This window comes from Ranitomeya imitator, chromosome 1, assembly GCF_032444005.1.
Source record: "Ranitomeya imitator isolate aRanImi1 chromosome 1, aRanImi1.pri, whole genome shotgun sequence".
NCBI classification, from domain to species: domain Eukaryota; kingdom Metazoa; phylum Chordata; class Amphibia; order Anura; family Dendrobatidae; genus Ranitomeya; species Ranitomeya imitator.
In genome coordinates, this window is record NC_091282.1 from 1,142,921,893 (window position 1) to 1,142,938,563 (window position 16,671).

General features: G+C 41.3%; 1 protein-coding gene across 12 annotated transcripts in view; it reads left to right on the top strand.

The window, feature by feature from the left end:
• APBB2 (amyloid beta precursor protein binding family B member 2) overlaps nt 1-16,671 on the top strand; it is a 454,628-nt gene that overhangs the window by 432,583 nt on the left and 5,374 nt on the right. For 10 of the 12 annotated variants that reach the window (XM_069744548.1, XM_069744546.1, XM_069744545.1 and 7 more), the window contains 4 exons: nt 7,273-7,387; nt 8,011-8,098; nt 10,530-10,613; nt 10,708-10,823. In XM_069744548.1, coding sequence (XP_069600649.1) covers nt 7,273-7,387; nt 8,011-8,098; nt 10,530-10,613; nt 10,708-10,823 — 403 coding nt within the window. The remainder of the gene's footprint in view (nt 1-7,272; nt 7,388-8,010; nt 8,099-10,529; nt 10,614-10,707; nt 10,824-16,671) is intronic. The other 2 variants (XM_069744549.1, XM_069744544.1) reach the window with 1 other exon arrangement.

Here is a 16,671-nt window from a genome sequence, read left to right on the forward strand (position 1 = left end):
CCCCAAATATTTATATGCAGATATATTTGTTGCAAACACAGGTCCTGCAATTCCTTCAAATGTCCGGTCCGTTCCTCCGTTACTGAGAAATCGATGTTTGAATCGATATGCAAATAAGGCTGAAGTGTTTTGGAGGCGTGGCAACACTTCTCAAGTCTCTGCCACTCCAGCTCTATTCCCCGCCCAGTGCTGCCTTTGCCTGCTTGACTGGCAGCTCCTTTGCTGTGTGATTTAGAGGAAATTAGAGCCGGAGTGACAGAATTGGGAAGTGCTTCCACGCATCCAAAGCACTTCAGCCTTATTTGCATATTGACTCAATCACAGATATCTCGGTAACGGAAGAATGGCCTGTCTAGCTAAGAGCACGGCTGGGCTTGACTATTCAAGAGCTACATGTGGATGTAGTGTAAAGGTACCTTCACACATAACGATTTCATTAACGATATCGTTGCAACGTCACACTTTTTGTGACGTAGCAACGATCCCGCTAACGATCTCGTTATGTGTGACAGCGACCAACGATCAGGCCCCTGCTGGGAGATCGTTGGTCGCTGGGGTCGCAGGGCCGTGCTTAGTAACCCAATATTTACCCTGGTTACCATTGTAAAAGTAAAAAAAAAAAACACTACATACTCACATTCCGGTGTCTGTTACGTCCCCCACCGTCAGCTTCCCGCACTGACTGTCAGCGCCGGCCGTAAAGCAGAGCACAGTGGTGACGTCACCGATGTGCTTTACGGCCGGCGCTCACAGTCAGTGCGGGAAGCTGACGGCGGGGGACGTGACAGACATCGGAATGTGAGTATGTAGTGTTTTTTTTTTTTTACTTTTACAATGGTAACCAGGATAAATATCGGGTTACTAAGCGCGGCCCTGCACTTAGTAACCCGATGTTTACCCTGGTTACCCGGGGACTTTGGCATCGTTGAAGACAGTTTCAACGATGCCGAAGTCTTTCCCCTGATCGTTGGTCGCTGGAGAGAGCGGTCTGTGTGACAGCTCCCCAGCGACCACACAACGACTTACCAACGATCACGGCCAGGTCGTATCGCTGGTCGTGATCGTTGGTAAGTCGTTTAGTGTAACCGTACCTTTAGTTCCATATGTAGTAATCTCGTAAACCCAACTCAATAGTAATTGTAGGCTTTGCTTCTCATGCCTCTTTCATTTGCTCACAATAGTGTGAAGATATAAATTTCTTTTCCTTGTCTAATTTGTCTATAAGTAAGTTTCCCAGGAGGTTGGATCACATTTCATTTTATCGAGAAGCTGATATAACTCTTCAGTATTAGCATGATTATTGCTCGCAGTTATTCTCTTGTCCCTAGATCGTGTAATTGGATATAATTTGCAAGAAGAAAGTCCATGGAACAGATATGATATAACTCAATTCCATCAGTTTTATTAATGAGTTATAAGTGATATTAAAAATAAAAACCTGTGCCGGACACGTTACCGGGAAGCGTGTTCATGGTGCGACTGCTTAGATTGGCTAAAGATGGAAAAACAGCTTATTCTTTGTCTAGAAACAGCGCCCCTCTTGTCAATGGTCTGTGTCAGATACTACAGCCAATCCACATTTAAAGGGAACGTGTATTCAGTAAATGACCAATCGTTTAAATCAGGTTTTTGTGTGAAATGTTATTATCTTTTTTAAATGTTGGCAATGTTTGTTTTTGTTTGTTTTTTTTTTTTAAATTCCATATCACAATCTTTATTAAAAATAGAAATCCTTCCATTTTCACTCTGGCCATTGGGGCTGTTTTAGACTTTCACTTTCTGCTGTTTCAGGAAACAACACATGCCCATTAACTACAATGAATAGATGCCAATCATATCTTTTGTGTTGAAGCATCTAATGAGGTGTTATCTGTCATTGTAATCCTGCCTGTGATGGTAAGGACTGGAGCCTGTTGAAAACTCTTTCTGAAAGTAAAGAAAGACTGAGTCTAAAAAAAGTCCCATTAAATAATATGAAAATTGCAAAATTACAAAAAAAAATTTTAAAGCATCACTCCAGTATTTTTTTTCAGCCCTGGAGTGGTGTTTTAAACCTAGTGTCCCTGTCCCTTACTCTTATACTCACCCTCTGGCGTCGTAATGTTTTTTCAGGGCCGCTCCAGTGCCATCTTATGACTGTACAGTCATGGCCAAAAGTTTTGAGAATGACACCAAAATTATATTTTCACATGATCTGCTGCCCTCTGGTTTTTATTAGTGTTTGTCTGATGTTTATATCACATACAGAAATTTAATTGCAATCATATTATGAGTACCAATAGGTTATATTGACAGTTAGAATTAGTTAATGCAGCAAGTCAATATTTGCAGTGTTGACCCCTCTTCTTCAAGACCTCTGCAATTCTCCCTGGCATGCTCTCAATCAACTTCTGGACCAAATCCTTACTGATAGCAGTCCATTCTTGCATAATCAATGCTTACATTTTGCCAAAAGTTTGGACACACCTTCTCATTTAAAGATTTTTCTGTATTTTCATGACTATGAAAACTGTACATTCACACTGAAGGCATCAAAACTATGAATTAACACATGTTGAATTATATACTTAACAAAAAAGTGTGAAACAACTGAAATTATGTCTTATATTGTAGGTTCTACAAAGTAGCCACTTTTTGCTTTGATGACTGCTTTGCACACTCTTGGTATTCTCTTGATGAGCTTCAAGAGGTAGTCACCCGGAATGGTCTTCCAACAATCTTGAATGAGTTCCCAGAGATGCTTAGCCCTTGTTGGCCCTTTTGCCTTCACTCTGCGGTCCAGCTCACCCCAAACCATCTCGATTGGGTTCAGGTCTGGGGACTGTGGAGGCCAGGTCATCTGGCGTAGCACCCCATCATTCTCCTTCTTGGTCAAATAGCCCTTACACAGCCTGGAGGTGTGTTTGGGGTCATTGTCCTGTTGAAAAATAAATGATGATCTAACTAAACGCAAACCGGATGGAATAGCATGCCGCTGCAAGATGCTGTGGTAGCCATGCTGGTTCAGTATGCCTTCAATTTTGAATAAATCCCCAACAGTGTCACCAGCAAAGCACCCCCACACCATCACACCTCCTCCTCCATGCTTCACGGTGGGAACCAGGCATGTAGAGTCCATCCGTTCACCTTTTCTGCGTCGCACAAAGACACGGTGGTTGGAACCAAAGGTCTCAAATTTGGACTCATCAGACCAAAGCACATATTTCCATTGGTCTAATGTCCATTCCTTGTGTTCTTTAGCCCAAACAAGTATCTTCTGCTTGTTGCCTGTCCTTAGCAGTGGTTTCCTAGCAGCTTTTTTACCATGAAGGCCTGCTGCACAAAGTCTCCTCTCAGTTGTTGTAGAGATGTGTCTGCTGCTAGAAATCTGTGTGGCATTGACATGGTCTCTAATCTGCTGTTAACCTGCGATTTCTGAGGCTGGTGACTCGGATAAACATCCTCAGAAGCAGAAGTGACTCTTGGTCTTCCTTTCCTGGGGCGGTGCTCATGTGAGCCAGTTTCTTTGTAGCGCTTGATGGTTTTTGCCACTGCACTTGGGGACACTGTCAAAGTTTTCCTAAGTTTTCGGACTGACTGACCTTCATTTCTTAAAGTAATGATTGCCACTCGTTTTTCTTTACTTAGCTGCTTTTTTCTTGCCATAATACAAATTCTAACAGTCTATTCAGTAGGACTATCAGCTGTGTATCCACCAGACTTCTGCACAACACAACTAATGGTCCCATCACCATTTATAAGGCAAGAAATCCCACTTATTAAACCTGACAGGGCACACCTGTGAAGTGAAAACCATTCCTGGTGACTACCTCTTGAAGCTCATCAAGAGAATGCCAAGAGTGTGCAAAGCAGTCATCAAAGCAAAAGGTGGCTACTTTGAAGAAGAGAACCTAGAATATAAGACTTAATTTCAGTTGTTTCACACTTTTTTGTTAAGTATATAATTCCAAATGTGTTAATTCGTAGTTTTGATGCCTTCAGTGTGAATGTACAATTTTCATAGTCATGAAAATGCAAAAAAATCTTTAAATGAGAAGGTGTGTCCAAACTTTTGGTCTGTACTGTACATGGAACAGAGAAATATAAAGGACTCCCCGGCTAGATAATGGTGCTTTCACATTGTGTTTAGGCACCCGTTCAGTGGCCCCATCGGGGTTTACGTCCGAACGACGGCAAAATGGTAAGGCCGGGTTCACACGAGAGTCATAGTTTCATCCTGAACACTCAGATGATTTTTTTCCTCACTTTTCATCCACGTGCAATCAATTTTTTACAGCAGCAGTTATTAATAATTTACAAGACCGTTTACAGCTTCTTATGTTGACCCTTTAACGTCGTGGAAAATTTCCGTTTTTTGCGTTTTCATATTTTTCTCCCCTTCTTCCAAGAGCCGTAACTGTTTTATTTTTCTATCCACAAAGACATATGAGGGCTTGATTTTTGGCGGGAAAAGTTGTACTCTTGAGTGAGACAATTCATTTTACCACAGTGTCGTGGAAAACAGGAAAAAAAATCTGTGTGAGGAGAAATTGTGAAAAACACGCAATTCTAACATTGTTTATTGGGATTTGTTTTTACAGTTCACATTTTGTTGTAGAAATGATCTTTCCGTATGATTCTGCTTGTCAGCACAATTACGGTACGGAGCACACATGGGCAGTTTTTATTATTTAAGCGGTGAAAAAAATTCAGTTTGCAAAAAAAAAAATTATTATTATTTTGGGTTGTGTGGCCATTTTCCGATAACATTTTTGTTTTTCCGCCAAAGGAGCAATGTGAGGGCTTATTTTTTGTAGGCTGAGACAACTGTTTAATTGATACCATTTTGGGATGTATGTGACATTTTGATTGCTTGTTTCAGCATTTTGTTGTGGAATTGCAGCGACCAAAAAAAAAAAAAGGTAATTTCGGCGTTCTTGATTTCTATTTTTTTTTTTTCATGTTTACTGATCAGGTAAATTTTTATATTTTAATCGAACTTTTCTGAAAGCAAACATACCACATATGTGGATTGAAAAAAAAAATATCTTTATTTGTAATGGGGGAAAAGTGGGGTCATTTGAACTTATAAGATTATTTTTTTCATATTTTTTAAAACTTTTTTTTTTTTTTACTTTTCACCGCTGTTGTTAGTCCCCTTAGGGGACTTGAAACTGCGATCATCTGATTGCTTGTGCTATATGCAGCGATGCCACACGCGAACTGAAAATCCCATCTTGTGAGCCTACCCTACACTCACCTAATCACTCCTGAACTTCTTAGGAACCTTTCATAGAATCCTAGAATGTTAGAGTTGGACGGGACCTCCAGGGTCATCATGTCCAATGCAGGATTCACTAAACCATCTCAGGCCAGTCTCACACGTCCAGATAATTCCGGTACCGGAAAAATCGGTACCGGAATTATCCGTGTTCGTGTGCTTACCTTGAACATCAGTGTGGCACACGTGCGGCAGCTGTGTGCCGACCGTGTGCCGACTGGGTACCACACTGAGCATGCAGGAGACAGCGCTAGAGATAAGCACTGTCCCCTGCATCTGGTGCTGAAGCCGCCATTCATATCTTCTCTCCAGCAGCGTTCGCTGGAGAGAATATATGAAAAATCCTTTTTTTTTTTTTTCGTGTTTAAAATAAAGATCCCTGTCCCCACCCCCCTCCCACCCTCTGTGCGCCCGCCCGCTGTTACTAAAATACTCACCCGGCTCCCTCCTCTTCGCGCCGCACCTTCTCCTGTATGAGCGGTCACGTGGTGCCGCCCATTACAGTCATGAATATGCGGCTCCACCCCTATGGGAGGTGGAGCCGCATATTCATGACTGTAATTGGCGGCACCACGTGACCGCTCATACAGGAGAAGCTGGCGCTGAGAGGAAGCTGCGAGGGAGCCGGGTGAGTATTTTATTAACAGCGGGCGGGCGCACAGGGGGTGGGAGGGGGAAGGGGACAGGGATCTTTATTTTAAACAGGAAAAAAAATTTTTTTTCATATCTCCAGCGAACGCTGCTGGAGAGAAGATATGAATGGCGGCTTCAGCACCATGCTGGGGAGACAGCGCCTACTGTAGCGCTGTCTCCTGCACGGCACACGGACTGCACACAGACAGCGTCCGTGTGCGGTACGTGTTTTACACGGACCCATTGACTTTAATGGGTCCGTGTAATCCGTGCGCTCCCACGAACACTGACATGTCTCTGTGTTTTGCACACGGACACATGGTCTGTGAAAACACGCTGACATGTGCAGAGACACATTGATTTCAATGTGTCTACGTGAGTCAGTGTCTCCGGTACGTGAGGAAACTGACACCTCACGTACCGGAGCCACTGACGTGTGAAACCGGCCTCAGGCAGATATCTGTCCAGCCTCTGTTTGAAGACTTCCATTGAAGGAGAACTCACCACCTTTTTTTTCTTACAATTAAAAAAAAATTCTACATGTAACTATTCTATAACCCTGCCAGCTGCGCGATATCTAATTCTGTATTCTGGTGGGTTTTCCCAACTTCCAGGCTTTCCTATATGAATGGTATATTTTCCTCCAGATTGGCAATGTGCCAGTGTTGCCCGATTCTTATCATTACACCATTATGTCCCCAAGGAGCTGCGATGCTGATGGCCCCGGCTAATCCATCAGAATTGATGTAATGAACCAGTTGCTACTGGGGATGTGTGCATTGATCTATTAATTGAGCTTCTTGATCGGCAGGGAGATGAATATTCATAGGCGCTGAAAGCTCAAAACTTTCCCTAATATGCATTCAGCACTTATGTTTTTAACCATTACTTCTCCTTGTCTTGCCGCTTTCCTCGTAGTGCTGTTCTTGGAGTGTATACTGTTTATGAGCACAGTGATGCGTCTCCTGAATTTCAATGAGAAAACCAGATTTCCAATTAAGCGGCATGTGGAGATTTATTACACCTTGGTTCTCCCCATTTACAATGCATTGCAGCATATTTTATTTGTCTCCTTGGTGGAAAATATACAATTACATTTTGGAATGACTTATTCCCATTATATGTGCATAATACCACCTACTTGCATCTCCAGAAGTGCAGAAGGTCTCTCCGGCCCCTCTCGCTATTTCATTACCAGTCTGTGCGAGTCTTCAGGGGGATTCTTAGTATATGGCTCTCTCTTCCTCCAGCTGTCAACATACGCGTTTTATTACCTAGTTCTGATGCTGGTAAAGTTTTGTGGTTTCTCTTCTACTTGTCAGTATAGGAATGACATGTTTATATTGATACTTATTATTTTTATTTTTTTATTTTTTTAGGGATTTTGCATATGTTGCCAGAGATAAAGATACAAGAATCTTAAAATGCCACGTATTCCGATGTGACACACCAGCAAAAGCCATCGCAACCAGCCTTCACGAAATCTGTTCTAAGGTCTCCACGCTAAATAATTGTATATTGTGTAAATGTTTAGCCAGACATTGTACATGTGTGATATCAGTTGTGTTACATTGATTTAGAGGGAATCTGTCTGCACATTATTTATATGTAATCTGAGGACAGCATGATGTAGGGGCTGAGACACTGATTTCAGCAATGTGTCACTTATTAGGCTGCGTGATGTTGTTTCAATACAATGAGTCTTTTATCAGCAGGAGTTTACTGTTGCCGCTATGAGGCCTGATCTAACTCCGCCCCCAGCAATGATAAACAGCTTACTGTCAATAGGCATTGCACATAGAAAGCTATGGGGTGGGCGGGGTTAGCTTTCTCAGCTCTGCTACAAGTTACATCTAAAAACTCTGATTGTGTCACAACTGCTGCACCCAGTAATCTAAGTGATACATCGCTGGAATCAGGGTCTCTTTCCCTACGCCAGGTTACTCTCAGATGAAGTTGTAAAAACCTGGTGACAGACTCCCTCGAAGAGTTTTCACTTCATTCAGATTTCTTTCCATTGTCTGGATGGTTATTAGGCAATATTAAAAAATATATATATTGAAACACAGATTGATCAGATTAATAAAGGTGATGATTACTTGTTTTTTTTTTTACAGATTATGGCAGAAAGGAAAAATGCCAAAGCTACGGCTTGCAGCTCGTCACAGGAAAGACCACATGCCAGCCTTGATGTCCCACTGCAAGGTACGAATGCTGTACGATACAATTTCCCATCTAATTCCTGGTTCCTAATGCTCTGACGCTTGGTTTTAGCCTAGGGCTAATGTATATCTGAGCCTGATAATAGAGGAAGGCTGCAATACCCACAGCAGTTCAATGCCGTAATCTCCACCATGAGATGTTACGATTGAGGTAGTCCAATCATAGTGATAATTACTGGTGGTCACGTTCCTAATGGCTGGATATTCGGATCTGATTATATCTGCTTTTCCATATAATTGGCCCCACTGTGAACACTATCATAGATCTGATGTGAAATACCTTTCGTGGAATAACAAGGATTTATTTCACTATGGCAGGAGCTCATTTTCTTGTTCTAGTTGTAGCACAAATACCTCTTTATGTAGATGTAGGGTAGAGCTCAGATCAATGGCAAAACTCAGGAAGGGCCCTCCTATCCCAACCAAATGTGAAAGGCCATTATTCAGGTGGATATTTAACCACTTAGGCTACTTTCACACTAGCGTTTTTTTCAATACGTCGCAATGCGTTGTTTAGGGGAAAAACGCATCCTGCAAAGTTGTCTGCAGGATGCGTTTTTGCCCCATAGACTAACATTAGCGACGCATTGCGACGCATTGACACACGTCGCAACCATCGTGCGACGGTTGCGCCGTTTTGTGGCGGTCTGCTGGGAGCAAAAAACGTTACATGTAACATTTTTTGCTGCCGACAGTCCGCTTTTTCCAACCGCGCATGCGCGGCTGGAACTCCGCCCCCACCTCCCCGCACCTCACAATGGGGCAGCGGATGCGCCGGAGAAATGCATCCGCTGCCCCCGTTGTGCGGCGCTTTCGCTGCTTGCGTCGGTGCACCGCAAGCGTCGCATAGCAACGTGCGGTGCATGACGCAAGTGTGAAAGTAGCTTTAACTGCCAGGCCTAATAAGGCCTTATTGACTGGTCAATTTGTTTCGTTTTTGACTTTGCGCTTTTCGGCCAGAACTATTTTTTTTTCCCACTGTTGCGGCTGTGCGAGGCTTTGTTTGTTTTTTTTAATTGTTTTTATGCTGTTCATAATTTCCACTAAATATCCTGTTGAATGAATTATACGGGGTAGTATGGTTGTGTGGATACCTAATATCTGTAGGTTTTTTACCTCAGATGTATGTAGTAAAATGCATTTTATAGTAAAAAAAAGGTTGATTTTTTTTAAATTTTAAAAGGGCTTTTAAGTTTTTATTACTTTCTTTGCAGATGCTTTATATGTATATATTTTGTATATATTTTGTTCTCTAAGAGATCATCAAAGTTATCTTGGCAAATTTGTTTTTCCTTTATTGACCATTTTTTGCCACTGCAATTAGGGTATCCGCAGAAGTCCCAGTTACAGTGGAAAGCAGCCAACAACAGTGACGTCAATCACTGGCAGATCTCAGCTGGGTCTGATAGGACCAAACAGCTATTCTGACACATGACGTTGTGAAGCCCCAGCCTTACATGGAAGTGTTCTGGGACTTGCAGTACTTTCTTACAACTAATCCTGAATTTTCTGCTAATTCAGTATCTGGTGGCAATAAAGCCAGTGACACATGGCATGTAGCACACAGAAAAATGCAGTGGTGCGTCATATTCTGGACATATATCGTCTTCTTTCCTGTGTCCTAAAGATGTACAGTGTGCCAGATAAACAGATGTCTGAAAAATGTAGGGATCTAACTAAATCTGATGGCTCCAGAGTGGAGCAGCCATAACATATCATGTGATATTAGACATGGCAGCAACATTGGAGCCATTGTCCGGATTTTCATTGCCTTCTTGTATTATCAGAATTGTTCTTTCCCATGAAGTGATTCAATCCGATAATGTTATTGTGCACTGATATCATAGATGAAGGGCATTCCCATCTCCAAGATCTTACCCCAATATGTAGTAGGTGTAATAATAATATTAGCAAATACCTCCAATTAGAAATGTGGTATACTGTAGTTTTTCTGATTCGCTGTGTCTCTTACCCCATGTGCAGGCATTGCAGGACCTTAGGTATCCATGGTTACAACCACTAGCAACCAGCTAACTAACTAGCTGTCACTATATCAGTAGTTGTAACCATGGACACCTAAGGTCCTGCAATGCCTGTACATGAGGAAAGTGACATAGCGAATCAGAAAAACTATACCACATTTCTAATTGGAGGTGTTCACTAATATTATTATTATTGCACCTACTACATACTGGGATAGGGTCTCGGAGATGGGAATACCCCTTTATTATTCAGTTTGTGAATAGGCCATGTATCCGTAACTGCTAATATAAGAGTAATCCTTGGTGACTTTTCTCAGATATTACCTGTGTATAGTTGATGATTGGAAGACGTAGTTTCCAGATGATTTTCTGATTATGGCCGCTCCTTATTAATGATTTATTTATTACTGCCTTGTCTTTCCTCATATACAGTAGAATTCCCAACACCAAAGACAGAACTTGTGCAGAAGTTTCATGTGCGGTATTTAGGGATGCAATCAGTCACTAAACCCATAGGTATGCGATAAGTATGTCATCCGTAGATTTCCTGCAGTGCGGCATCTGTTCATGTACACGGCATATGGTCTTACATGTCGTCTTTCTTCATAAGGTATGGACGTTGTCAATGACGCCATAGATAGCCTAATGACCCCTTCAGACGAAGAGGACTGGACCCCCGTTATTATGAACGTGGCTGATGCCACCGTGACTGTCATTAAGGAAAAGGTGAGATAATAAAACCAGAACCGCTCTAATTAGAAATTCTCAATATCTTTCGACTATCTGTGGATCAAAAATATGAAGTCTATGCCAGCTTCAAGATTTCCGTTACCATTTCCACCTGTTTTCTGGAGTGGAATATAATCCAATATAATAAATTTGTTGCTTTTTTTCCTATACCACAGGCACTTTAAAAAAGTGACAGTGCAGGTGCAAAAAGGAAAAATAATTGTCAAATTTTGTGCTAATACTCCTTTTGTGACTATCGATGCCAGAAATCTGAAAACAGAGGGATTATAGGTTATCTGTCCCCCATTGTGCCCAGTCCATCTTTATGACCCACCTTCTGAAAGCTTTAAAGAGTGTTTTTAATTTTTTTTTTCAGAACTCAATAGTACACATGGAAATAAGAAACTATGTAATTTATCTTATCAAAGAAATCTGCTTCTCTTTTCTCCTGGAGTGAACTCTGAGGATATGTGCCCACGTTGCGATTCGTGTGCGGATTTTTCCGCACCGTTTTTGCAAAATCCGCAGGTAAAATGCACTGCGTTTTACCTGCGGATTTCCTGCGGTTTTTGTGCAGATTCCACCTGCTGTTTTACACTTGCGGATTCCTATTGAGGAGCAGGTGTAAAATGCTGCGGAATGCGCACAAAGAATTGACATGCTTTGGAAAATACAACGCAGCGTTTCCGCGCGGTATTTTCTGCACCATGGGCACTGCGGATTTGGTTTTCTATAGGTTTACATGGTACTGTAAACCGCATGGAAAACAGCTGCGAATCCGCAGTGGCAAATCCGCAACGTGTGCACATAGCCTCAGTCTGTATTCAAATCTGTAGAATCTGTTTTCAGTAAATGCAGACTTTCCCATCACTGAGATAGGAGGTGGCAGTTAGTATTTCTAAAATTCTATGGAAAGGCAGTTACAATTCTCCATAGAACTTTATGAGCACCAACTGCCATCTCTTATCTCACTGATGGGAAAATCTGTATTCACTGAAAGCAGATTTTACCCGTGAAGTGAGAATTTTGAATATGAAAGATAAGTCCAGGACTAAAAAGAAGCGGATTTCTCTCATAAGATCTATTACAAAGTTTCTTATTTTCATGTGTACTAAATTTATGAAAAAAACTATTAAAACAAGACTTACTCCTTATCTTCTGCTTTGGAACCATTCACCATTGTATCATAAATTTACCCTCAATCTGCCAACATGCGGTGTCTGAGAAATCCAGTTACTTATCGCGTCTTGCACCAACACTTTTTTTTTTCTAATTTTCAGCTCCATTTGACAGTTCCAGCTATGTCTATGAGATTTCAGAAATCTCATGCACACACATTGTTTTTTTGTCATCAGTATTCTGTGCTTTCCATGTTTTTTTGGACACAGAGCACGTCACTTTTTTCAGCGTTTTTCACCCATTGAATTGAATGGAAAAAAACGCACCAAAAACGCAGCAAAATCTGCCGCGGAAAAAAAAAATACCGCAAAAACGCCCAGTGTGAACTTAACCCTTTCTCCTCTTCCCATTCCTTCCAGTGATCTGACATAAGTAATGTCTAATGTGCTGCTAGTTATAGTACACCGGCCACTATATTCTGGAAGTCATGAAGATGGTTAGAAAGGTTTTTTCTCTCACTTAGGTCAGGTTCAGGCATCCATCTTTCACAGTCCGTATACAGGTGGCAATACCTGGACTGACTGGGGGTCTCCTGACCTGAACTTCCAGCCTAGGTGGACAATCCGGGCATTGCTGTACACGGTCCGGGAAATACGGCCATCTGAACCCGGCTTTACTCTTTTGCTTAAGACTGATTTCAAGGTCACATTTGCCAGCTAACAGCGAGTGCAATGACATTTAGATGAATGCAGAAAACTAATGAAATAAATGGCGCTGCAGCCATCGAAGCACAACAAAATAGGCTCATATTTCAGTGTAATTTTATATCACTTACAGAACAGATGTTTGATTTAGTCACTTTATTAGGTAATTAAATACATGCAAGAATTTGCGTATTAAACAATTCTACAGCACGAGCGCAGATTAAAGCAGGTGTATTGGTAAAATCTCATTTTTCCAATAAAAAGAACATGTTGCACTAGACGATATTAAAATTCATAGCCAAATCTACAAGAGCAGATTATTTTTTTTTACTCAGGAAGCTGACAGAACAATGTGCACCAGCATCTGCAGGTTATGGTGTGAGTTACTGTAACATATCTGACCTTTGTGATTTTATCCTAGAGATAATTTTACCCTTTGCAATATATGGGGTAGAATCTGTGGCAATTCCTTAATACCCACATGGACAAAATTGTTGGTCCTCTTATGTTAAAGCAAGTAGTGCCCACATTGGTCACTGAAATAACTTGAAACTACCAACAATAAAAAAAAACAAGTAAGGTAAATGGCATGGATAAAAATTATAATACTCCTACAAATATTGAAAATAATTTGACCATAGGGACATGTGTGTCATGTAATTAGCGTTGCAGGTGTCTACAACCCTATACCCAGTCAGTCTGACTATTTAAAGGGTGAAAAAGTAGTTATTGTGCTGTTTAGTATCATTCTGTGTACCATGTACCACACTGAATGTGGACCAAAGAAACCTAAGAAGAGTGTTGTCTCAGGAAATTAGAAAGAAAATGATAGACAAACATGTATAAAATAGTCCATGTATAAGATCATCTCCAAACATCTTCAGGTTAGTGTTAATACAGTTGTACATAATATTCAGAAGTTTAAGGTTTATGAGACTGTAGCCAACCAGAGGAGGCCGTCAGAAGAAAATTGATGTCAAAGTGATGCATAAAATGAATGGTAACCAAAGAGCCCAAAACAATTTCCAAAGAGATTGGAGGTGAACTCCAAGTGTCAGATCGCACCATCCATCGCAAGTGCCTTAGTGTCAGATCACACCATCCATCACCGTCTTGACCACAGTGGACTTCATGGAAGACGACCAAAAACAGATTCTAAAAAAAAGTGAGACTGGAATTTTCCAAAATGCATACTTACAAGCCACAAAGCTTCTGGTAGAGTATCGTGACTTGGCAAAAAGCTCCAGTTTTAACAGCTGCATGTTCAAAATGAAGGTACAAAAATGAAGCTTACAGAGGAAAGACCATTGTACCTACTGTGAAACATGGAGGCAGTTTTGTTTTGGGGCTGCTCTGCTGCACCTGACACATAGTGTCTTGAATCTGTGCAGGGTACAATGAAATTTTTGAAACCATCACAGCATTCTGGAGCTTAATGTGCTGCCCAGTATCAGAAAGCTTGGTCTGAGTTGCAGGTCATGGGTCCTCCGAAAGAAAAATGAACGCACAGCTAAAAACATCCAAGAATGGATAAGAACAAAGCTTTGGACTCTTCTAAAGTGGCTTCTTCGAGCCCTGATCTAAATCCTATTGAACATCTGTGGAAGGAGCTGAAAACTGAAGTTTGGAAAAGGTTTATCAGAAGGGTACCAACAATTAAATGTGTTCCAACATGCTTTACCTGAGCATTCTGCTGTGATTTTGCATTGGAAATTGTGGCAAAATCCAAGCCGTATTTTTCTGCTTTGGAAATATAAAGTGCCCTTACAGAGAAATTAATCTAGGGGAAGTTATTTTGGCATTATGAAATTAGGTTAGACATTGTTTCAATCTGCAATTAAAAATTCTCTGTAAAAATAAATTGTAGGCATAAAGTTGTATGGTAAAGGCCCCTATGTACATTAGACTAACGTTGGCTGACGGTCTAATGTGAATAAGGGCCTTCAGACTCCACCTCAACGAATAGGGTCGGGGGAAATAAGGATCTGGCATGACCAATTTCACACTGTTCATCCTTTTGTTCTCAGAGGGATAAGTCACCGCTAGAAATGTCAGGCAGCAGCTTTCTCATACAGCAGATTGACTGCTCCTGCTCATAGAGGAGCTGGGAGAAATAGCTGCCAGCCGAACATTGGTTCTAATGGCAGCTATTTATTTTTATTTTGTACGGGGCTCCTAAGACCATTGGTAGACTGAAGAGGATCACTATGCAAGAACAATATAAGGGCCCTTTGCAGTCCAAGAACTCCTCAAAATGCACAATTCCACCTGCATTGGAGGTCATATTGGGCTGTCTTACAATTTGGGTCCCTGTGTGGCTGCACAGGTTGCACTAGTATTATGTCTTCCCCTTCATAAGATTTTATACATATCTATTTGTGTCATATTACAACTCTGAGGTATTCACCTGTTATATACTATTTGCCATTTTCACCCAATTTTTAATTTACCTACATAAAAAAATACCATACTATAGACATCAGCAAAAATATTTGTCCGCCTCATAATGCATCAGCACTACAGGAGATTAATCACGTGGCAGAAGCAGATGGTGAACAATAGGGCATCTTTATGTACAGAAGAAATATAAAATGCTGTTTTCCGGCTCCATGTCACCTGCTTTATCTGAGGTAATTCCTCAGTTTTTTGGAGATGTTGCTGTGACGGTTCATGCAGAAGGTCCTACAATCCGCACACACGCTAAAATCCTATATTGCCATGTATAATTCAGTGTATTATTATTACTCTCACATTCACACACACTTCTGTCCTATCTGCCCACAGTCGTTATGCTCGTGGTGATATCGTTCTGCTCATTCCATATATCATATGCATGTAATATACAGAGAGTTCATGCATCAGCTCACACTATCTATATCCCTATAGAGATTGCTTTGGTTCACATATCTACTGTACAAAGACAGCAAAACCGAAAGCCCCTGAGACCCGGACACTCCAGAACCAGTATACCGGGAATGCAAGAATAGCAATAAATTGGAAAAGCTGCCGTCTCGACGCGTGAATCCATCCTTGTGCACTGTAGTAATGAGCTATTGTTTGTAGAGTCCTATGATTGTGGCAAATAGATGAGATTCTGGTTGCATGGACTAATGTCAGTGGAAAGTTCTGTGATTCCATCATTCAGTAGATCATGGGGTTTTCTGTGCCTTTGATATTGATAGCAGATCATTATGATAGGTCATCAATAATTGGTTGAGGTCCAACTGCTGATCATCAGAAGGAAGGGTGGCAAAGCTCAAGCCGGCGCCCCATGCCCTTCTTTGTTGACACATCACCATCCATACGGTTGCAGCTGTACCTGGTATTGCAGTGCAGACCCTTTCAATGGTACTGAACTAATTCTCAGTAGGTAACATGACCCTTGAGGAGTTGTACCACACCAATCAATATTTATCGCATATCCTAATTATAGACCATGTCACCAAATGAAAACCATTTAGGAGATGTAACGAGGTTTACTTTATCTTGGGAAAAGATTTAGTTCTGATTCCCCTCATATAAATGGGGGAGAAAAAGTGCTTACATCATACATGGAGGATACTTTAGGGTAAGATTTGTCAAGTTTTGAAAAGTCTAATTACAAGGGGTAGTAATGGCAAAAGTAAAGCTTGTCTAATCCATTACATGTAGATAAAGCCGAACCTACCCACTTCAGCCGGGAATGGCCCACCAGCCCCATGTATGGGAGTATACCCCAATGGCAGATCTCTGGAAAAATAAGGATTGAGCATATTGGACTTCAACGTACCCGATCCTTTTGTTCTCCAGGAGATGAGCTACCTTGGTGTTTGGCAGTGAATTATACCCTTCTCCTTATTGATGACACATGCACGTTCGACAAAGCTTGTAGTGAAGAACAAGACGTGCACTCTCGCTAATACTGGTGCAGACTGAACATGGAGGGATTCTCCAGAATGTAGTCATGAACATCAACAGTCGCACTCAAGAAAGATGTCTTCAGAATATTATTAGCCAAACACGTGTTTTTTTTAATTATTTTG